The sequence below is a fragment of the Globicephala melas genome, chromosome 12, assembly GCF_963455315.2.
Source record: "Globicephala melas chromosome 12, mGloMel1.2, whole genome shotgun sequence".
Lineage (NCBI taxonomy): Eukaryota > Metazoa > Chordata > Mammalia > Artiodactyla > Delphinidae > Globicephala > Globicephala melas.
Window position 1 is genome coordinate 9178616 of NC_083325.1, and position 24266 is coordinate 9202881.

The 24266-nt window shown below is 37.5% G+C and overlaps 1 protein-coding gene across 3 annotated transcripts in view; it reads left to right on the forward strand.

The window, feature by feature from the left end:
- The window catches only part of TMEM131 (transmembrane protein 131), a 192575-nt gene that overhangs the window by 84657 nt on the left and 83652 nt on the right, over positions 1-24266 (forward strand). For all 3 annotated transcript variants that reach the window (XM_030838893.2, XM_030838891.2, XM_030838892.2), the window contains exon 5: positions 7861-7984. In XM_030838893.2, the coding sequence (XP_030694753.2) occupies positions 7861-7984 (124 nt within the window). The remainder of the gene's footprint in view (positions 1-7860; positions 7985-24266) is intronic.

Sequence of the window (24266 nt, forward strand, 5' to 3'; positions counted from 1 at the left end):
CCCTAGTCCCTGGTAAATACCATTCTAGTCTGTTTCTAGGAGTTCGGCTTCTTGAGATTCCACATATAAGTGATATCACACAGATTTGTCTTTCTCTGACTTACTTCACTTAGCATAATGCCCTGAAGTCCATCCGTGTTGTTACAAATGGCAGGGTTTCCTTTTTTCTCATGGCTGAATAATGTTCCATCGTGTATATATACACCACAGCTTCCTTATGCATTCATCCGTCGATGGACACTTCAGTTGTTTCCACATCTTGACCATTGTGAACAATGCTGCGGTAACCCTGAGAGTGCCATGTATCTCTTCGATACTCTGTTTTCATTTCCTTCAGATATGGGAAGAAGAGGGGGTTGCTGGAGCATAAGGTAGTTCTGTTTTTAATTTTTTGAGGAACTTCCACACTGTTTTCCATAGTGGCTGCATAGCTCATTCTATTTCTTAACCTTTTTAAAGGTCTGTTTTTGTTGATTATTTTTCTGCTCTCTTATTTCTAACCACTGGAGTAAAATAGTGAGTCCTTACTCTACCGTTAACTCCCCCTTGGATGGCTACACATATTGCCTCTCCTGCCTTACCACCACAGACAGCCCTGCGGTGAAATCCTCTTACAGGGCCACTTACAGACCGTCGTGAGAATTGCTTTGGAACTATAAGCGCAGAGTGGAATGCATAGGTTACAGAGTGTGAGTACACTTCACATATCTAGGTATGGCCTGATTGCTCTTGTGAATGGCTTCCTCTCTGTACTCCTCTGAGCAGTCCACTAGCATTCCTGTATTGCCATGTCCCCTGTATTCGCACTTAACATTAGCCAGCTTTCTAATTTTGCTAGTTAATAGGGATAACATGATGCCTTGTTAATTTTGCATTTCTCTCATCACTAGTAAGTTCGAATATCCATACCTATATGCTTATTGGCCTTTTGAGTTTCCTCTTCCTATAAATTGCCTGTTCATATCCTTTGACCATTTTTCTTTTGGGGTTCTTAGTAATTCCTCTTATAGTCTGAAAATAACCTTAAAGTCTAAAAAGATATTTAGACATTGCAAATATCTTTTCCCAGCTTGTCATGTGTCTGTTAAATTTTCCCATCTGGTATTTTGTTGAACAGAAAGTCTTAATATTTTCCCCAACTTCTGAAAAATGTAAAAGTACAGAGAAGTTGGAAGAATAATATGGTGAACACCTACATAACCTTTATCCAGATTCACCAAGAGGTAACCTTTTCTTTCTGTCTCTTTTTCTTTCTACACACACACAAACTCCACTTTTTTTCCCGAAAGTAAACGTATACATCATATTTCACCCCTGAGTTCTTCAGTGTGTGAATCCTAAGGGACTGGTCCTAAGTAGCCACAATTCCATTATCACACCCAAAGAATCTAATATTGATGCAGTAACATTATCTAATATATAGTTTACATTCAAAGTTCCCTAATTGCCAAAAGCAATATAGTCTTCCATCCTCTAACCAGGTTTAAATTAAGGATGACACATTGCATTTGGTTGGTAGGTGTCTTTAATCTAGAACTGTTTCCTACCTTTTTTCTTTTTTTTATTCATAAGATTGAAATTTTTGTAGTACATGTCAGTTGACTTATAGAATAGCCTACAAACTGGATTTGCCTGATTATATCCTAATGATTAGATTTCAGGCTAAACATTTTTGTCAAGAACATTACATAGATAATGTTGTATTACGTTATATCAGGGTAATGTAATGTCCATATTTCTAATTATTGTTGATGCTGAGTTTGAGCGCTCATTGGTGTACTACCTGCCAGATCCTGTAAATTGTAAAGACGGCTTTTCCTCTTCGTCATTAATAAATAATCTGTAGGGTTGCTATCCTGTCCTCCATCAACCTTTCATCTAATAGTTTACCTCATCCGCACCCATAGACTCTCACCTGACAGTCATTACATCGATAGTTGCAAAATGGTGATTCCTTTTTTCCCCTTCAAATTCTATCATTGTTTTTTTTCATTTAGGAATCAAGATTCTTCCCCCTCTTTGACCATCACTGTAGACCAAGGGTTAGCAAATTATGGCCCTTGACACCTGTTTTTATATATGAAGTTTCACTGGAACATAACCATACCCATTCATTTACGTTTGTCTGTGGCTGCTTTTTGCACAACAGTGGCAGACTGGGTAGTTGTGACAGAGATTGCATGGTCTGTAAAGCCTAAAATATTTACCGTCTGGCCCATTACAGAAAAAGGTTGTTGATCTCTGCTATAGACTCATGGGTTTTGTTTTTAAATCAGCGTGTAATAACCCTTTACTTTCACTGTTCTTTTTGCTCCAAATTTTACAGATTTTGCCAGTGGGAGCCTGTTTAAGCTGATTCCTTTTTCTTTTTTTGATACATCCTATTATCTTTGAACAATTCTTTGCTTTCTAATAGAACAAATGTTCTAGACTTCCTTATGTTTTGCTTTGTCCAAGACCTGGAATTAGCCAAAACTAAAGAAATCCTGGTCTCTTCAGTGGGAAATGACATTTAGAAACCCAGATCTGGGCACTGAATGTGCTCATTGCCCCAATATGTCATTGCTTCTGTGCTCATGTGGACCAGTCTCTGAAGGAATATATACATGTATATATACATATGCATTATGTATGTATATATTGATATGTATACATGCATAAATCACGGCCCATACTGATAAGTCCAGTTCATATTTTCCCAATTCAGATCCAGCCTCACAGAGTTCTTTCTCATCTTTCCCCATTTTGTATCAGCATCTCTCTTTTCCCCAAAGTGTTTGGTAGAATAGTCCCTTTAAATATTTGGTAGATTTTGCCAGTCAAGTCCTTATGGACTGGAGTTTTCTTTGTGGGGAAGTTTTAAATTGCAGATTTAATTTCTTCAGTAGTTTTATTTTTTGTAACGCTTACATATTTTTTTCTTAAATTTGTCAGTTTTCGCAAGCTCTGTTTTTCTAGGAGTATGGCAATTTCAGGATTTTCAAATTTACTATCATAAAGTTAATAAAATTTTATGATTGTTTTACTGTTTGTAGCATCTGTAGTGATGTCTTCTTCATCACTGCTGGTATTGATATTTTATGCCTCCTCTTTTTTCTTCATTCATCTTGCCAGGTAGTTAACAATTTATTAGTCCCCCCTGCCAAAATGGGAATTTTTGACTTCATAAATCATCTCTATTTTATGTTTTGCTTCATTGATTTCCACTCTTATTTGTATTATTTCTTTCCTTGTACTTTCTTACTTTAATTTGCTGTTCTTTTTCTAATGACATGGATGCTTAGCTCATTAATTTTCAGGCTTTCTTCTTTTCAAATATGTACATTTAGATTTATGAATTTTCGATTAAGCACAACTTGAACTGTATTCCACAAGTTTTTAATGAGTTAATTTCTTCATTTTGATTCAGTTCCAGATAGTTCTTAATTTTTATTCATCTTTGATCCATGAGTTGTTTACACATGTTGGTTTATTTACATATTTATAGAGAATCTGTTTATCTGTTTGTTATTGATTTCTAGTTTAATTGGGCCAGGACTAGAAAATTCTGCATATAAAAGGATTCTGAACAAAGAAGAGATAGAACAAATAGAAAATAACCAGCAAGATGGTAGACTTTAACCATAAAAATAATTACATTTAATATAAATAGTCTAAACACAGCAATTAAGAGACCAAGATTGTCACATTAAAAAAGCAAGACACAACTAACAACAGAAACCCAAAATATAGGAAGCAACACTAACAGAACTAAAGGGAAAAACCCGACAGTTCAATAGTAATAGTTGGAGATTTAGGTACCCCACTTTTGATAATGGCATTTGGAAAGGAAGAATTAAACCATCTCTATTTTCAGATGTTATACTCTTGTACATAGGACATCCTAAGCAATCCACTTTTAAAAAAAATAGAATAAGTGAGTTCAGCAAGGTTACAGGATATTAGATCAATATACAAAAATATTTGTTCTATACACTAGCAATGGACAATCAAAATTAAGAAGACAATTCCATTTACAATGGCATCAAAAATAAAATACTTACATACAAATTTTTAAAAAATAGTGCTGTATACTAAAAATGCCAAACCATTGTCAAAAGAAATTAAAGAACTAAGTAAATAGAAACCATCCCGTATTCATAAATCAGAAGACACAAATGAGAATGGCAGTACTCCCTGAATTGATCTGTGGATTCAACACAATCCCCATCAAAACCACAACTGACTTTTTTACAGAAATTGGCAAGCTGGTATTAAAATTCACATGTAAATAAGAAGGATCCGGGATAGCCAAACAATTTTTTAAAAGGAGACCAATATGGGAAGACTAATAGCTCCCAATGTCAGAAACCTTCTAAAGAGCTTTAGTAGTCAAGACCCTGTAATACTGCCATGTAGATAAATGCGAAAGAATTTAGATTCCAGAAATAGAACTTTATATTTATTGTAAATTGATTTTGACAAGGGTGCCAGGACAATTAAATGAAGAAAGAATAATCTTTGCAACAAATGGTGCTAAGACAACTGGCAAAAGAATTAAGTTGGATCCCCTACCTGACACCATACACAAAAATTAATTCAAAGTGTATCGTAGAGCTAAATGTAAATGTAACAAAGCTAAACTATAAAACCTTAGAGGAAAACATTGTAATGTGTCTCCATTATGCAGTGATTTGTACAATATTTTCTTAGATATGGCTCCAGAAGCACAAGTGACAAAAGATAAAATATACACGTTGGATTACATAAAAATTAAAAACTTTTGTGCTGCAAATGATACCATCAAGAAGGTGAAAAGATAGCCACAGAATGGGAGAAAATATTTGCAAATATCTCCTAAGAGGCTTATATCCGTAATGTATAAAAAACTCTTGCAACTCCTTAAATTTTGCTGTGTGCTTTTTAAGTACAGGGTTTCCTTATCTCTCCTTGTTGACATTTCATAAATGCTTTCAATCAAGAATTATTTCATTTTTTTTTAAATTTTGGGTTTTGCCCATTGTTTTTGTCCATATTCTTCAAGTATTCCTACACTCCATTTTCCAAATATTACCACTTCTAGTTATGTTCTACATATCTGTTTTTCTTTTGATTTTTATAGCTCTATCTTTTAAAATATTCTAAATATATATACTTTCTTACTGAATTTGGAACTAAATTGTCAATCTGATCTTCCAGCTCACGAATAGAGTTTTATGTACCTATATCCCATCCATTGTCTTTGTACATTATGTTTTCTGCTGATATTTTCTCCTGTTTTCTATAGGCTTTCTTCATTTTACTAGTATCTTGCCATTTCTCCTTAAGCATATTCCATTATGCTTATTTTTAATTCTTGGTTTAACTTTTGCAGCTTCAGGTATGCATTATTCAGCCTTTACTAGGTTATGCTGTGATCACAAACGACCCAGTGGGATTTAGACTAGAAGAGCACTCCTATCTGTGAAATGCCATTTACTTAGCAGAAGAAACAGAGTACAAGAAGACTCTTAAAACTTAATGATATATGTCACTCTTGCTCACATTTCATTGGCCTAATGTTAATGAAGTGGAGCGATACAAGCCTCTCACCAGTTCAGTCAGCCAATTGGGAACAATATTGTGGTCTATCACAACACTGTATATGTTTTCAACTTGATTGTACTACTCCTCACAGATCATGTTATTTTGATGTGTGAACTTCTGAGTTGCTGTCTTATAATACATATTGAGGAAGAGCAGAAGACCAAGCCTTTCTCTTTGTCTCTTCTTGTGAATTTAAGAAGGAAGATGATCCCCAAGGTGGAGAGGTCCAGTTACATACACACATTCACATAAAAACTATTGATTGTCCTATGTTCCCACCACTCTATCTGACAGTGCTTAGGCAAAAGTGTCTGGAAGAGGTATCTTCCTAAATTGTAATCTAACAACTTTAGGGCTTTGGAGGACCAGAGAGAGGAGTGTAGAGGCGGGTGTGTTCAAGTGTAGCTGATCAGCAGCTTCTTACCCCAGTGAGCCTTTCTGCCGTCTGGGTTGAAGGGGGAGGCTTTGATTGTACCAAGGCAAGCAGGGAAGGGAATGGAGAAGAGGAGAGTTATTCCTGGCTTCTCGCGGCCTGCGCTGCCCTGTGTCCCTCACTTTTCCCCACCTGCCAGTTCAGGCAGCCTTCTGTTCCCCCAAGGGTTTCTTGCTGTTTTTGGTTAATCCTTGGAATCAGGGATTAACTTCTAAAATTTTCCAGCGTTGTTGTTTGTATATGCAGCTGTTAGGGGGTGTCAGGGAGAACCAGTAACATATACTAACCAATTCACCATTTTAAAAGGAACCCAAAGCCCCTGGTTTGTTTTTTTTTAAACTAGTGAAAGTTGTCAGCTGTTCACTGTTTGATCAGTTTTCCAACATCATAAGTTACAAGTGATAAACTGAACTGAGGAAAAGGCAGGGGCAAAAATTCCTGAAGGACAAAAGCATGGTGGACAGTTGAACCACATATAAAACGTAATTCTGGCGCTGCATCTTCAACTACTTAGAATTTGAGGTTTCTACAGATGAAATAAAATTTCAGAAAGCATAGGCCAAAATGATTGTACAAGAAGAGGACCTTGTGACAGAAGCTGTAACTGAATTAGAACATGAGGGTTTGGATTCACATAGAGAATAGGGAAGAAAACACAGAGCAAAGACATTGGTAAAGGCGTGGGGGTCATGCACATGGAACCAGCCTGACTCAGGTGGAAACATAGGGAACCACGTGTGGAGGCTGAGTGATTCCAGATTAGGGGGCTGATAACCACTTCATAACAGCAGGTGGTATTACAGAGAGAAAGAAAGGGATCTGACCATTTTGTTCCCTGCCTGCTTCTTCACTAGACTGTAACCACTGAGGTCATGGGCAGGGGCAGGAGCGGGCAAGCTGCCCCATGCACGCTCTCACCAGGTGCCTGGTTCTGTGCTAGACAATACGAGGAATACACAGTGCGCATACAACGTAAACTTCGTCCTTAAGGTACTGATAATCTTGCTGAGGAAATAAGACAGGTGCCAATTAAATAACTAGAGAGAACTCTGAAAAAACGTAATTTATTTGCAGAATTCTCTTAAGCTGTCAAGCTAGGAAGCCTGTGCAAATATGATTAGCAACGTAAGTACTTAATGGACTACATACTAAGGAGGTTTCACTTTTCAGACAAACTGTAATGTGGATGCCATGGGGAACGTTAAAATGAATCTGTGGACATCAGACCTCGAGTGTGTGCTTTATACTGTTCCTTTGAGAAGGTTAGAGCAGGGACTAGAGCCAGATGGCCTGGATTCAGGGTGATGTTCCAAGTATGACTTTAGGCGAGTTAATTAAGCTTTCTGTGCCTTGGTGTCCTCATCTATAAAATGAGTATAACAACAGCCCCTAACTTATAAGGCAGATCTGCTCACATAACGTTGCCACTAAACGTCTTCTAAATTGAAGAGCATCTATCAGTGGAATTTGGGGAGAGGAGGATAAGATTCAGAATTAGTAGAGAAGCAGGCGGTAGGTGGTATTACAGAAAGTAATAAAGGGATCTGACCGTTTTGTTCCCTGCCTGCCTCCTCACTAGATTGTAAACTTCATCCGGGTGGAGACTTGCCCCCTTACATCCCAGTACCTGGCTCAGTGTGTGACATACAGTTGGCACTCAATAATTTTATTTGCTGAATAGCGAATGCATGCATTTTATGTGTAATTTTAGGTATAAACTAATTTAATATATAATTTCATACGTTTGGGTATGTATTTGTCTAAATAATTTTGATGTTTAATTTTTTAACAACTAAAGGTTAACTCTAAAACTAGAAATTGTCTTTGAAGTATTTGTAACAGTTTTCTTTTTGTTTTTACAGACCAGTTGGAATGCCAAAAATGGAAAAAGTTTACTTACATAATCCTAGTTCTGAAGAAACTATTACTTTAGTATCAATATCTGCTACAACATCACATTTTCATGCATCATTTTTTCAAAATAGGGTAAGCATCTCTGCTGTATTTGATTTCTTTTGAGTTTGAAATTGAAATGTCTAGGGTTTTTAGTGTATAATTTTACTTTGCTATAATTAAAATCTAGTTTGAATGTTTCACATTTATTCTGGACTTTAGTTTGCCCCATTTCCTGAGAATTATCACTTCTACTTTTCAACACACATTGTTTTTCTCAACATGAAACAGCCTAACAAATCAACTTTGAAACTTAAGCACTCTGAAAAATGTAGCATTCATATATTCAGTTGGTTTTCTTGTCCTACCTAATAATAGGTAATTCCTCAGCGTTGTGTTAGTTTTCTATTGCTGTGTAATAAATCACCACAAACACGCACTTATTAGCACATGGTTCTGTAAGCCACAAGTCCAGTGGGTCTAGTGGGCTCTGAGTATCTTAAGGCTGTAACTAAGATGTCAGCTGGGCTGAGTCATTGACTGGAGGCTCAGGGGAAATCCACTCCCAGACTCATTCAAGTTGTCGGCAGAATTCAGTGCCTTGTGCTTGTAGAACTGAGGTCCCCGTTTCATTGCTGGCTGTCAGCCAGAGACCTCTCTCAGTTCCCTGAGGTACCCACACTCCTTGTCACCATCTTGAAGCCAGCACTGGTGCGTCACATCTCCCTCGCGCTTCAGAAATCTGACCTCTCCTACCACCGGTGGAGAAAACTCTGCTTTGATCATGTCATTGGGTCAGCATCACCTGGGTAGTCTCCTTTTTGATTAACTCAGAGTCAGCTGACTAATAATCTCATTATATCTGCAAAATCCCTCTTATCAAGTAGTGCAGATCACAGGTGTGGTATCCTTCATATTCACAGTCACAGAAATTAGGGCAGGAAATTTGAGGGCCTGTTCAGGGTTCTTCCTACACAGGTGTCCTATAAAATTTTACTTATAATCATTTTCGTAGATAGTATGCAAACTTGTTACTATAAAAAAAACTTTTATCTGGCAAAAAAAAGATCTTAATAAATTTTGGATTTGAGAGAATGCATTAAGCTTTAATATATAGGCTTCCGAAATAATTAGCTAAATAGCAAGTGTCAGAGGGAAGTAAATGAATGGAGCCTGATTTCATCTTCCGAGGGTTTTCACTGACTCCTTTGAAGAGATATGACTAAATAACCAATTTTTAGCATATAAATTTATATCAATTATTTCGATTTTTACATTTCTCCTTTCTAAAATCCTGGCTTCATCGTATGTTGTCATTAAGTAGCAATTTCTAGGGTAAATAATGGCATATAATTTTGGCTTTTTTAAAATTTAAAACTATTTTGTAAACAAGGAATGGATAAGTCAGCATATTTTGATGATAAAGTTTTAATTTTCTTGTTGTACTCTTGGAAAGCATCCCTTTTCTAAAATATTTTCTAAAACAAGTTTCCCTTGAGTTATTATTTGTTTTACCTAAAAGATATTTCCACAATTTTTATAAATGTGCTGATGGTCTCAAACAATCAAATCCCAGTCTAAGAGAGACCTAGTCCAGTACCCTCATTATATGAATGAAGAGTTGAACCCCGGAGGGCTTTGCCTGTGGTCATGCAGTTAGGGATAAGAGCCAAGGTGAGGGTCTAGGTGTGCTGTTGGCCTCTGCAGGGATTTGTATCATATTAAGCTACAGGGTGGGTCATATACATTACAATCTGTGTATGGAGACACACTTAGGTGTAAGTGGTGTCATCCAGCTTTCAGGCATTGCCACAGTGTAGAGACATGTTGGGTTAAAAGGCAGAATAGTAAAGTGCAATGAAAACTGTTTAAAAGTAGTGCACAACTACACTACAGATTTTATTTTTACCTTGTTAACTTACTTTGCTAATTCAAGCAATGTTTTGTTGTTTCTAAACGTCAAGCTTCACCCTTGTTAGAGACCAGGATTTTTACTTTTTTCATGTTCCTATCACAATACAAAGCAGACCAAATAAATAGCAGAGTTACAAATAGATTCTTACAGGGGCTAGCCAGGTAGACGATGCAGACCAAGTGGAATGGGGGGTGACCTGGAAGAGCACATGTCCCATCCAAAGGCACCAGCCCCCACTCAGCTCCAGCCAGTGGTGGCCACGTGGGAATGTAAGCTCATGCACAGTTCTTCTGATTTTCCAAGAAGACTTGGAAATAGGAATTTTTATAAGATAATATCTACTGATTTTTCAAATTAAAAATGAATTTGACTTTAGAAAGACAGATAGTGTTGACCAAAGAAAGCTAGTTAAAGGACACCAATTTGACATTTCTGACCTAGGCTTTCCCAGGGACTTATTTCTACAAATGAATCTTATGCAAAGAGAAGTCTTTCTGAAAAATTCTTCAACAGATAATCTCAATCAAGGGATCAATCCAAGAAGAAGATATAACAGTTGTAAATATTTATGCACCCAACATAAGCACCTCAATACATAAGGCAAATGTTAATAGCCATAAAAGGGGAAATAGACAGTAACACAATCATAGTAGGGGACTTTAACACCCCACTTTCACCAATGGACAGATCATCCAAAATGAAAATAAGGAAACACAAGCTTTAAATGATACATTAAACAGGATGGACTTAATTGATATTTATAGGACATTCCATCCAAAAACAACAGAATACACTTTCAAGTGCTCATGGAACATTCTCCACTATAGATCATACCTTAGGTCACAAATCAAGCCTCAATAAATTTAAGAAAATTGAAATCGTATCAAGTATCTTTTCTGACCACAATGCTATGAGACTAGATATCAATTACAGGAAAAAAATCTGTAAAAAATACAAACACATGGAGGCTAAACAATACACTACTAAATAACCAAGAGATCGCTGAAGAAATCAAAGAGGAAATCAAAAAATACCTAGTAACAAATGACGATGAAAACACGAAGGCCCAAAACCTATGGGATGCAGCAAAAACAGTTCTAAGAGGGAAGTTTAGAGCAATACAATCCTACCTCAAGAAACAAGAAACATCTCAAATAAGAAACCTAACCTTACACCTAAAGCAATTAGAGACCGAAGAACAAAAAACCCCAAAGTTAGCAGAAGGAAAGAAATCATAAAGATCAGATCAGAAATAAATTAAAAAGAAATGAAGGAAACAATAGCAAAGATCAATAAGACTAAAAGATGGGGCTTCCCTGATGGTGCAGTGGTTGAGAGTCCGCCTGCCTATGCAGGGGACACGGGTTTGTGCCCTGGTCCGGGAAGATCCCACATGCCGCGGAGCAGCTGGGCCCATGAGCCATGGCCGCTGAGCCTGCGCGTCCGGAGCCTGTGCTCTGCAACGGGAGAGGCCACAACGGTGAGAGGCCCGTGTACCTCAAAGAAAAAAAAAAAAAAAAAAAAACCACTAAAAGACGGTTCTTTGAGAAGATAAGCAAAATTGATAAACCATCAATCAGGCTCATCAAGAAAAAAAGGGAGAAGACTCAGATCAATAGAATTAGAAATGAAAAAGGAGAAGTAACAACTGACACTGCAGAAATACAAAGGATAGTGAGAGATTACTGCAAGCAACTATATGCCAATAAAATGGACAACCTGGAAGAAATGGACAAATTCTTAGAAAAGCACAACCTTCCGAGACTGAACCAGGAAGAAATAGGAAATACAGACAGACCAATCACAAGCACTGAAATTGAAACTGTGATTAAAAATCTTCCAACAAACAAAAGCCCAGGACCAGATGGCTTCAGAGGCGAATTCTATCAAACATTTAGAGAAGAGCTAACACCTATTCTTCTCAAGCTCTTCCAAAATATAGCAGAGGGTGGAACACTCCCAGACTCATTCTGTGAGGCCACCATCACCCTGATACCAAACCAGACAGAGATGTCACAGAAAAAAGAAAACTACAGGCCAGTATCATTGATGAACATAGATGAAAAAATCCACAACAAAATACAGGTAAACAGAATCCAACAACACGTTAAAAGGATTATACACCATGATCAAGTGGGGTTTACCCCAGGAATGCAAGGATTCTTCAATATACGCAAATCAATCAACATGATACACCATATTAACAGATTGAAAGAGAAAAACCATATGATCATCTCAATAGATGCAGAAAAAGCTTTCAACAAAATTCAACACCCATTTATGATAAAAACCTTCCAGAAAGTAGGCATAGAGGGAACTTTCCTCAACATAATAAAGGCCATATATGACAAACCCACAGCCAACATCATTCTCAGTGGTGAAAAACAAACCATTTCCACTAAGATCAGGAACAAGACAAGGTTGCCCACTCTCACCACTGTTACTCAACAGAGTGTTGGAAGTTTTAGCCACCACAGTCAGAGAAGAAAAAGAAATAAAAGGAATCCAAATCAGAAAAGAAGAAGTAGGGCTTCCCTGGTGGCACAGTGGTTGAGAGTACGCCTGCCGATGCAGGGGACACGGTCCGGGAAGATCCCACATGCTGCGGAGCAGCTAGGCCTGTGAGCCATGGCCGCTGAGCCTGCACGTCTGGAGCCTGTGCTCCGCAACGGGAGAGGCCACAACAGTGAGAGGGCCGCATACCACAAAAGAAAAGAAAAGTAGTAAAACTGTCACTGTTTGCAGATGACATGATAGTATACATAGAGAATCCTAAAGATGCTACCAGAAAACTAACTAGAGCTAATCAATGAATTTGATAAAGTAGCAGGATACAAAATTAATGCACAGAAATCTCTGGCATTCCTATACCCTAATGATGAAAAATCTGAAAGAGAAATGAAGGAAACACTCCCATTTACCATGGCAACAAAAAGAATAAAATACCTAGGAATAAATCTACCTAAGAAGACAAAAGACCTGTATGCAGAAAACTATAAGACACTGATGAAAATAATCAAAGATGATACAAACAGATGGAGAGATATACCATGTTCTTGGATTGGAAGAATCAACATTATGAAAATGACTCTACTACCCAAAGCAATCTACAGATTCAATGCAATCACTATCAAACTACCAATGGCATTTTTCACAGAACTAGAACAAAAAAATTCACAATTTGTATGGAAACACAAAAGACCCTGAATAGCCAAAGCAATCTTGAGAAAGAAAAACAAAGCTGGAGGAATCAGGCTCCCTGACTTCAGACTATACTACAAAGCTACGGTAATCAAGACAGTATGATACAGGCACAAAAACAGAAATATAGATCAATGGAACAGGATAGAAAGCCCAGAGATAAACCCATGCACATATGGTCACCTTGCCTTTGATAAAGGAGGCAACAGTATACAATGGAGAAAAGACAGTCTCTTCAGTAAGTGGTGCTGGGAAAACTGGACAGCTACATGTAAAATTAGAACACTCCCTAACACCATACACAAAAATAAACTCAAAATGGATTAAAGACCTAAATGTGAGGCCAGACACCATCAAGCTCTTAGAGGAAAACATAGAACACTCCATGGCATAATCACAGCAAGATCCTTTTTGACCCACTCCTTGAGAAATGGAAATAAAAATAAACAGATGGGACCTAATGAAGCTTAAAAGCTTTTGCATAGCAAAGGAAACCATAAGATGAAAAAACAACCCTCAGAATGGGAGAAAATATTTGCAAATGAAGCAACTGACAAAGGATTAATCTCCAGAATATACAAGCAGCTCATGCAGCTCAATATCAAAAAAACAAACAGCCCAATCCAAAAATGGGCAGAAGACCTAAATAGACATTTCTCCAAAGAAGATATATAGATTGCCAGTAAACACATGAAAGGATGCTCAACATCACTAATCATTAGAGAAATGCAAATCAAAACTACAATGAGGTATCACCTCACACCGGTCAGAATGGCTATCATCAAAAAATCTACAAAGAGTAAATGCTGAAGAGGGTATGGAGAAAAGGGAACCCTCTTGCACTGTTGGTGGGAATGTAAACTGATACAGCCACTATGGAGAACAGTATGGAGCTTCCTCAAAAACTAAAAATAGAACTACCATATGACCCAGCAATCCCACTACTGGGCCTATACCCTGAGAAAACCATAATTCAAAAAGAGTCATGTACCACAATGTTCATTGCAGCTCTCTTTACAATAACTAGGACATGAAAGCAACCTAAATGTCCAATGACAGATGAATGGATAAAGAAGATGTGGCACATATATACAACGGAATATTACTCTGCCATAAAAAGAAATGAATTTGAGTTATTTGTAGTGAGGTGGGTGGACCTAGAGTCTGTCATACAGAGTGAAGTATGTTAGAAAGATAAAAACAAATACCGTATGCTAACACATGTATATGGAATCTAAAAAAAAAATGGTTCTGAAGAACCTAGGGGCAGGACAGGAATAAAGACACAGACATAGAGAATGGACTTGAGGACATGGGGAGCGGAAGGAGTAAGCTGGGACGAAGTGAGAGAGTAGCCTGGACTTATATACTACCAAATGTAAAATAGATAGCTAGTGGGAAGCAGCCACATAGCACAGGGAGATCAGCTCGGTGCTTTGTGACCCCTTAGAGAGGTGGGATAGGGAGGGTGTGAGGGAGACACAAGAGGGAGGAGATATGGGGATATACGTACATGTATAGCTGATGCACTTTGTTATAAAGCAGAAACTAGCACTCCATTGTAAAGCAATTATACTCCAATAAAGGTGTTAAGAAAAAAAAAAAGATAATCTCAATGTATATATAGTCGAAGAAAAGTTAAAAGCCAGTCTGTGTTTTCCAGTATCAGGAGATAGAATTAAACAGTAAAATAATCTATACCTATCAAAATCTACATTTAGGTACTCTAGATTTAGCTTTAAAAGAGATAGCCAAAATCTATGCTACCTTAAGTTTTTTTTTTTTTTCTTATTCTTCTTCTTGCTTTTCATTTTTATTCCCTACAGTAAGATACTGACTCCAGAAGCTCAAGAAGTGGAGAGGAGAGATGGAATTAACTCTTGGGAGAAGAAATAACCTTATTTCCCCTCCACTTAATTTTATGCCTATCATAAGAGCCTTTGGGGAAAAATGAAAAGAGTTTCTCATGTCCAAGAGAGCAAAACCTTTCTGTATGTTTATCCTAACTCTAATTGCCTTGTCATCTTTAGAATTCCTGGTCAGATCATATTTCTTTGAGAGTAAAACATTTCCTGTAAGTCACTTAAGTTGTTGATTATTAACCAGTATCATCTCTACGTTAAGCAACCAGTAGGAAATACAAAGTAGAATAGTTATTATTTAAAAGGCTAAGTGTTACATAACTGTATTTTAACACATACACACATATAAATAATACCCCTTACTAAGGTTTTGATTCTGAGATCACCTGGAAATCAAGAACAAGGGTAATAAAAGGAATGTGGTTGTGTGACAATTCGTTTTTCTATATATAACTCCTAATAATTGTGGTTTATAATTATCTGTTGACTAACTATAATTGTCTAATTAATTATAATTAAAATTACATAATATTAAGACTGCAGTTTAGGCCTGTTCATCTTCATGGCTATACTGCATATTGGCCATAAAATATGTAATGTATGGCTTGTGACAAAAAATACAGATTTTTTTAATACTCTATAATAGTCAAATTTTAATTACCATAGAATTGTGGAAATGGGTGCCTTATAGACATTGGTGAGCAAACAAAAAGTATATTTTCCTTGATTCTGTAGAACCTTTCGTTTGATTACCTTTTCAGGTAAACTGAAGATTAATTAGGATACACTTTGTTTCAATCTATGGCTAAAATGAAAATGTTTTTACCCATTTATTTTAGTATGCTTAATATAGTAAACAATCTCTTCTCATAGGTTGAAAGTCATTAATGAATATTAATGATTATTTTTTAATTATATTAGAGACCTGGACATTTTTTGTTCTATTTCTGATATCCATACATGTTAATGGGAATTGAACAAATGTGATATAGCAGTAGCAATGATATAGCAGGACAACCTTTCCTTATTGAGTGTTCTTGGCTCCCATGTCAAATATTAGATAACCATATATGCAGAGGTTTATTTCTAGGCTATTTGTTCCACTGGTCTACATGTTTTATTTTTATGCCAGAACCATACCGTTTTAATTTCTGTAGCTTTATAGTATGGTTCGAAAGCAGGAAGTTTGCTGCCTCCAGTTTTGTTGTTCTTATGATTGTTTTGTGTTTCTATACAAATTTTAGGTTTGTTTTATCTCTGTTAAAAATTCCACTAGGATTTTGATAAGATTGCATTGAACCTGTAGATGGGTTTGCTTAGTATGGATATTTTAAAAACATAATTCTTCTGAGCCATGAATAAAGGATATCTTTCCATTTGTCTTCAACTTCTTTTTATCAGGGTCTTAACAGTTTTCATTATACAGGATCTTTCGCCTCCTTGGATAAATTTATTACTAGGTATTTTATTGTTTTTGATGCTATTGTGAGTAGAATCGTTTTTTTTTTCAGATGTTTCATTGTTAGTGTATAGCAGCACAACTGGTTTCTGTGTGTTGATTTTATATCCTATAACTTTACAGCATTTTTTGATTAGTTCCAGCAGTTTTTTGGTTAAGTCTTCAGGATTTTCTATATATAAGATCATATCACCTGCAAATAATGACAGCTTTTCCTTTCCACTTCTGATGCCTTTTATTTCTTTGTCTTGCCTTAATTGCTTTAACTTAGACCTTCCAGTACTATGTTGAATAAGAGTGGTGAGAGTGGGCACCCTTGTCTTGTTTCTGATTTTAAGGGGAAGCTTTCAGATTTTTATCATTGAGTGTGATGTTAGCTTTGTGTGTTTGTATGTGGTCTTTATTATGTTGAGGTGTGCTCCATCTATACCAAATCAGTTGAGGGTTTTTATCATGAAAAGATGCTGTATTTTGTCAAATGCTTTTTTATTGTGTTGCTGAATTCACTTTGCTAATAGTTTTTGAGAACTTTTGCATCTGTATTCATCAGGGATATTGTTTATAGTTTTCTTGTAGTGTCCTTGTCTGGCTTTGGTATCAAGGTAATGCTGACCTCATAAAATGAGTTTGGAAGTGTTCCCTTCTCTTACTTTTTGGAAGAGTTTGAGAAAGATTGACATTAATTCTTCCTTAAGTTTATTTGATAGAACTCACAAGTGAAGCCATCTGGTCCTGGAGTTTTCTGTTTTGGGAGGTTTTTGATTACTGAGTCAATCTCCTAACTCATTATTGATCTATCGAGATTTTCTATTTCTTCCTGATTCAGTCTTGGTAAGTTGTGTGTTTCTAGGAATTAATCCATTTCTTCTAGGTTATCCAGCTTGTTGGCATAGAATTGCTCATACTGGTATTTTATGATCCTATGTATTTCTGTAGTATGTCTCCTCTTTCATTTCAGATTTTATTTATTTGAGTCTTCTTTTTTCTTGGTTAATGTGGCTCTTGATCTGTCAATTTTGTTTATCTTTTTGAAAAACTGGCTCTTAGTTTTGTTGATTTTTTTTTTTCTGTTGTTTTTCTGGGCTGTGTTACATTTTGATCTTCGTTATTTCTGTACTGCAAACTTTGGGCTTAATTTGTTCTTTTTCTAGTTCCTTGAGGTGTGAAGTTAGAATGTTTATTTGAGATCCTTCTGTTTTCTTAAAATATGCATTTATTACTATAAACTAAGTTTATCCTTTTCAGAATGCTTTTGCATCATTCCGTAGATTTTGGTATTTTTTTTTCCATTTTCATTTGTTCAATGTTATTTTTTATTCCTCTTTTAATTTCTTCTTTGACCCATTGGTTGTTGAAGAGAATGTTGTTTAATTTCCACATAATTGTAGATTTTCCAGCTTTCTTCTTGTTGATTCCTAGTTTAATACCACTGTGGTCTGAAAAAAATACTTGATATGATTTCAAACTTACTCTTCTCTGTGTGCACTTGAGAACAATATGTATTTGCTGCTATAGGATGGAATGACCTATAAATGTCTGTTAGGTCCATTTGGTCTAATGTATGGTTCAAGTCCAGTGTTTCCTTGTTGATGTTCTGTCTGGATGATCTATCCATTGCTGAAAGTGGGATATCAAAGTCCCCTACTATTATTGTATTCTTGCCTATTTCTCCCTTCAAACCTGTTGATATTTGTTAATATATTTAGGTTCTCCAATGTTAGTGCATATATATTTATAATTATTACATCTTCTTGATGAATTGACCCCTTTAATATGTAATGACCTTTTTGTCTCTTGTTACCATTTTTTACTTAAAGTCTATTTTGTCTAATATAGGTATAGCTAACCCCATTTTCCTTTGGTTTCCACTTGCATTGAATTTCTTTTTTTCTTATTTATTTATTTAATTTTTTGGCTGTGTTGGGTCTTCATTGCTGTGCGCGGGCTTTCTGTAGTTTTGGCGAGCGGGGGCTGCTCTTTGTTGCCGTGCACGGGCTCCTCATTGCAGTGGTGACTTCTCTTGTTGCAGAGCATGGGCTCTAGGCACGTGGGCTTCAATAGTTGTGGCATGTGGGCTCAGTAGTTGTGGCTCTCAAGCTCTAGAGCGCAGGCTCAGTAGTTGTGGCACACAGGCTTAGTTGCTCCGCCGCATGTGGGATCTTCCTGGACCAGGGCTCAAACCCGTGTCCCCTGCACTGGCAGGCGGATTCTTAACCACTGTGCCAGCAGGGAAGTCCTGAATTTCTTTTTCTATCCCTTCACTTTGAGCCTATGTGTTTCATTAAATCTGAAGTGAGTCTTGGAGGCAACATATAGTTGGGTCTTGTGTTTTTATCCATCCAGCCTCTCTGTGCCTTTGGTTGGTGAATTCAGTCCATTTACATTAGAGTAATTATTGACATGTAAGGACTTCCCAGTGCCATCTCATTAATGGCTTTCTGTTTATTTTATATTTCCATTGTTTCCTTTCCCCTCTGTTTCTGCCTGCCTTTGTAAATTGGTGATTTTCCACGGTGTTATATTCTGTTTCCCCTTTCTTTACCTTCTGTGAATCTACTCTAGGTTTTTGCTTTTTGGTACCATGAGGCTTACATAAAATATCTTTAGATAAAATGGTCCATTTTACATTGATAGCAACTTAATTTTGATGTCATGCAAAAGTGTTACCCTTTTACTCCCTCCCTTTAATGTGTTTTGGTGTCATTATTTACCTCTTTTTATATTGTGTATTCATTAACAAGTTATAGTCACTGTAATTATTTTTAATAATCTTCTCCTTAAACTTTATACTGTAGTTAAGTGGTTAACACACCATCCTATTACAGAATTAAGTTTTCTCTGTCTGATTGTACATTTACCTTTACTAGAGTGTTGTATACTTTTGTATGTTTTCATGTTGCTGATTAGCATCTTTTGATTTCAGCTTGAAGAACTCTCTTCAGCATTTCTTGCAAGGCAGGTGTAGGGGTGATGAAATTCCTCAGTTTTTGTTTGTCTGGGAGAAATCCTTCATATCTGAAGTATAACTTTGCTGAATAGAGTATTTTTGGCTGGCAGGTTTTTTTCAACACTTTGATTTGTCATTCCACTGTCTCCTTGCCAGTAGGGTCTCTGCTGAGAAATTGCTGATTGCCTAATGTGTTTTCTTTGTAGGTTACAATCTTTTTTTCTCTGACTCCTTTTAGGATTCTCTCTTTTTCTTTGATTTTTGACACATTCATTATAATACATCTTGGTGAAAGGCTTTCTGCTTTAGATAATAGGGTAATCTGTTAGCTTCGTGAACTTGGATGTCCAAGTCTCTCCCCAGGTTTGGGAAGTGCTCAGCTATTATTTCTTTAAATAAATTTTCTGCCCCCTTTCCCTTCTCTTCTGGAGCTCTGATTATTCTAATATTTTTTGATGGAACTCCATAGATCACATAGGCTTTCTTCACTCTTTTTCATTCTTTTTTTCTTTGTTCTGTGCTGTGTTATTTCAAAATTCCTGCCCTCTAGCTCACTTACTCTATTTTCCATTTTATCTAACCTACTGCAGATGCTCTCCATTGCATTTTTCATTTCATTCATTGAAATCTTTAGCTCTAAAATTTCTGTTTGGTTCTTTTTTGTGATTTCTTTCTCTTTGGTAAATATCTCATTTTGATCATGTATTTTTTTAAATTTACTTATTTTATTTATTTGTTTTTGGCTGTGTTGGGTCTTCGTTGCTTCGTTGTTGCTGTGGAGCTTTCTCTAGTTACGGTGAGCAGGGGCTACTCTTTGTTGCCGTGCGCGAGCTTCTCATTGCAGTGGCTTCTCTCATTGCGGAGCATGGGCTCTAGGCGCGCAGGCTTCAGTAGTTGTGGCACGTGGGCTCATTAGTTGTGGCTCATGGGCTCTAGAGCACAGGCTCAGTAGTTGTGGTGCACAGGTTTAGTTGCTCCACGACATGTGGGATCTTCCTAGACCAGGGCTCGAACCCATGTCCCCTGCATTGGCAGGCGGATTCTTAACCACTGTGCCACCATGGAAGCCTGATCGTGTATGTTTTTGAGATTTTGTTGGATTATCTTTCTGGGTTTTCTTGTAGCTTGTTGAGTTTCTTCAAAACAGCTATTTTGGGGCTTCCCTGGTGGTGCAGTGGTTGAGAGTCCGCCTGCCTATGCAGGGGACACGGGTTCGTGCCCCAGTCCGGGAAGATCCCACATGCCGCGGAGCGGCTGGGCCCGTGAGCCATGGCCACTGAGCCTGTGTGTCCCGAGCCTGTGCTCTGCAGTGGGAGAGGCCACAACAGTGAGGGGCCTGTGTACCGCAAAAAAAAAAGCCAACAAAAAAACAGCTATTTTAAATCTTTTATCACCTAGACCACAAAATTCTGTAACTTTGAGCTCAGTTGTTGAATTACTGTTCTTTTGGTGATGATATGTTTCTTTGATTTTTCACATTTCTTACAATTTTGTGTTGCTGCTTTTACATTTGAAGTAGCAGTCACACCTCCTTAAATCTTTACTAGTTGCCTTCAGATGGGGTGTACTGTTCATTGGTGCTGTTATATGTCTAGGCTTTTTCAGAAGGTGGTGGTGCTATAGCTCAAGTTTGTGCTTTCTCCCTTGCGCACACATCCTGGTATGTTCTTCTGATAGCAGTCCATGTACCGGACTTGCTCTTGCTAACTTGGGAGTGCACACAAGGAGCCGTCTGCAGAGTTGGGGGAGGTGTGGATTTAGCTCTTGGAGCATTGGGGGTGCCTGCAGACCTAGTGGGGAGATCCTCCAGTGAGATACTCCAGAGACTCCTGGATGAACTTCCTGCTGCAGTCCTGAGCACAGTCAGCAGGAACTGCCTACCTTTAATGCCCTTTGATATTTTTATCTGCCTCTTTCCTGATCTCCTGCCTCCCCCAGTTATGGAAGTCCCACCTCAGTACTCTGGGTGCTAGTGGAAACAGGATTCCCAGCCACATCCTGCATAGCTGGAGGAGTTGGGCACTCACTCGCTCAGGGTGCTCTCCTCCCCCCACCCCCTCACCCCTGCCCAGGAGAGGTCACCATCCCATGCACTGTTGCCTTAGCATGGGTGGGGGAGTTGGCCCTGGGAAAATTCCTCTTACTATCTCCACTGCAACCAAACTCTTTTTTTTTTTTTTTCCTCCAATGGCATGCTGGAATATCTCCTTGGGAAAGTTAGACTTCTGCACATTATCTCTTGTCCATCAGTATCTGCCCAGGTCAGCAGTCTCTAGGTTTTTTTCCCAGCTGCAGTGAGAGGGGTTGGGGCAGGTTCATTTGTCCCGCGGCCTGTTTCCAGATGCACAGGCGGGCAAGACAGCTCCCAGATCCTCAGGCGTGTGGTGTTGTATTCCCCAAGTCCCACAGAGGCACTTCTGTTTGTCGATGGATGTCTAACCCGTTGTTTTAAAAGGAGGACAAAAAGGAGGAATGTCTTACACCACCAGGATGCTGACATCACTCCTCCAGTTTTAAACAGGATGGTCAGAGTAGGCTTCATTCAGAGGGTGACATTTGAACAGACTTGACAGAGGTAAGGGAGAAGACTGTAGGGGGGGAAATGGAATGTGTGGAAGAAGAACATTCCAGACAGCGTTCAGGCAGCAAGGTCTCCAATGTGGAAACACAACTGGTGAGCAAAGAGGACAGTGTAGCTAGACCAGAGTGAGCAAGGGTGAGAGCAGAAGTAAAGGGGGAGTGGGAAGGGACAGACTGTGAAGGGTCTTAGAAGCTGTGATTGAAATGGGAGGCCATCCCGGATTCTGAGCAGAGGAATGAATGATAGCTTATGTTTTCTAAGGATCACTGTTTATCAGAAATAGACTGAAGAAGGGTAAGGGGAGAATCGGGGACACTAGTTACCTTGGCTGTCGCAGGACTCAGGGCAGGATTACTCTGAGCAGAGTGAAGAAGTGAAGAAAGCTGCATTGGGGGTATATTTTCAAGGTAGGAATAGGATTTTCTGAGGTGGGATTGAGAGGAAGAGAATAGTCAAGGTGGACTCCAGAGTTTTTGTCCTGAGCAACTAGGAAGACAGTTGCCATCAGCTGAGACGGCAAAGGCTGAGGGTGGAGTAGGTTTCGGGAGTGTGGTCAGTAGTTCAGTTTTGGACGTGTTAGATTTGGCATGTCTCCTAGACGTCCAGCTGGGGGTGCCAAGTAGGCAGTTGAAGTCTGGTGTATGAGGGAAAGGACTAGACTCGAAATAGAAGTAAAGATGTGAATCCATGGACCTGGGTGAGATCACCAAGGGAGCAGAAGGCCAGGGACTCTGATCTATGGTACAAGTATGTGAGACTTTGCTGCAGATAATTTAAAACTAAAGTTAGCACACCTTGTGTCGTCTTCATTACTTTTTCCTACTGTTGTCTTTTTTTTTTAATCAAACTAAATTTATTTTATTTAGGAAGTTTGTTATACCAGAGGGAACAAAAGGATGAATTGTAGCAAATCTGATGAATTCTTATGGGAAGATTACATTCCTGAGCCTGAGTTTATTGTTCTGTTTCATCACTGTTTTGTTACATTGTTAATTGTCATTTGGGAGTAGATTTTCCCTGTTATTAAAAAAAAAAGAAAGAAAGAAAAGATTTGTTCTGTGTATCTCAGCATCTTCTTAAAGTATTCCAGTCTTTAAGTTATAAAGAGTTGATTGGATATTAGGAACTATCAAAGAGAACCTGTACTCTTGTATCCAGGCTCTTTTTTCTCCCAGGATATAATGCTTTTAACAGCTTTCAACAAATACTGAAATCTGTTTTCAAAGAAATCTTTGTACTAAGGAATGTTTGTCCATGTAACAGACTGAAGACAGCCACATCTGGCATTCTCAAAGAAGCACATAACTACTAAATGTAATGCTGCAAATCAACTTATTTCCTTTAAAACTTCACTAAATACTTCCAAGGAGTACAACAAGTTTCCTTATCATATATGTGATTTGCAGATCTTTTCTTCTAGTCTGTAGCATGTCTTTTCATCCTCTTTATAAAATCTTTCAAATAACAGAAGTTTTTAATTTCCACGAAGTCCAGCTTATCAAATTTTTCTTTTATGGGTTATGCTTTTGGACTTGTAGCTAAGAACTATTCGCCTAAACTGAAGTCACAAAGATTTTCTCCAATTTTTATTCCAGAAGTTTAATAGTTTCAGATTTTACATTTAGGTCTGTGATCCTTTTTGAGTTAATGTTTGTTTATGGCGTGAGATATAGATCAAGAGTTATTTTGTTTTGTTTTGCATATGTATACACAGTCGTTACTGTACTGTTGGTTAAAAAGACTATCCTTTCTCATTGAAATACCGCTGCGTTTTTGTCAAAGTCAGTTGACATTGAATATGTGGGCCTGTTTTTTTAGACTTCCCATTACGTTCTAATGTGTATCTAATAGATATCTAATATGTCAACCCTTTCACCAATAACCACACTGCCTTGATTACACTAGGTTTTTAGTAGTTCCTGGAATTGCAGTGTGAACCCTTCAGTTTCGTTTTCCTTTTTTAAAATGGTTTTGCTCTTCTTATTCCCTTTTCTCGCCATCTGAATTTTAGAATCAGCTTGTCAATTTCTTTTTTTAAACCTCTTGCTAAGATTCTTTTTAACATATTTTTGAATTAATCTTAAACATATAGATAACTAAGTACAGATAATCTTGTATTCCTCACCCAGTTTCTCCTATTGCTAACTTCTTATATTGTATAATCATAGTATAATTATCAAAACCAGGAAATTAACATTTGTAAAGTACTGTTAACTAAAAACTTATATGAATTTTAACAGTTTTCTATCAATGTACTTTTTCTGTTCTAGGATCTTATTTCACATTGTATTTAGTTTCTCCTTAGGCTGAAATTTTTATTGCAGTTACGGTGGATACATAAATCAATTGGGGGAGAATTAACATCTGAACAATATTATCTTCCTATCTATGAACACAGTATATCTCTCCA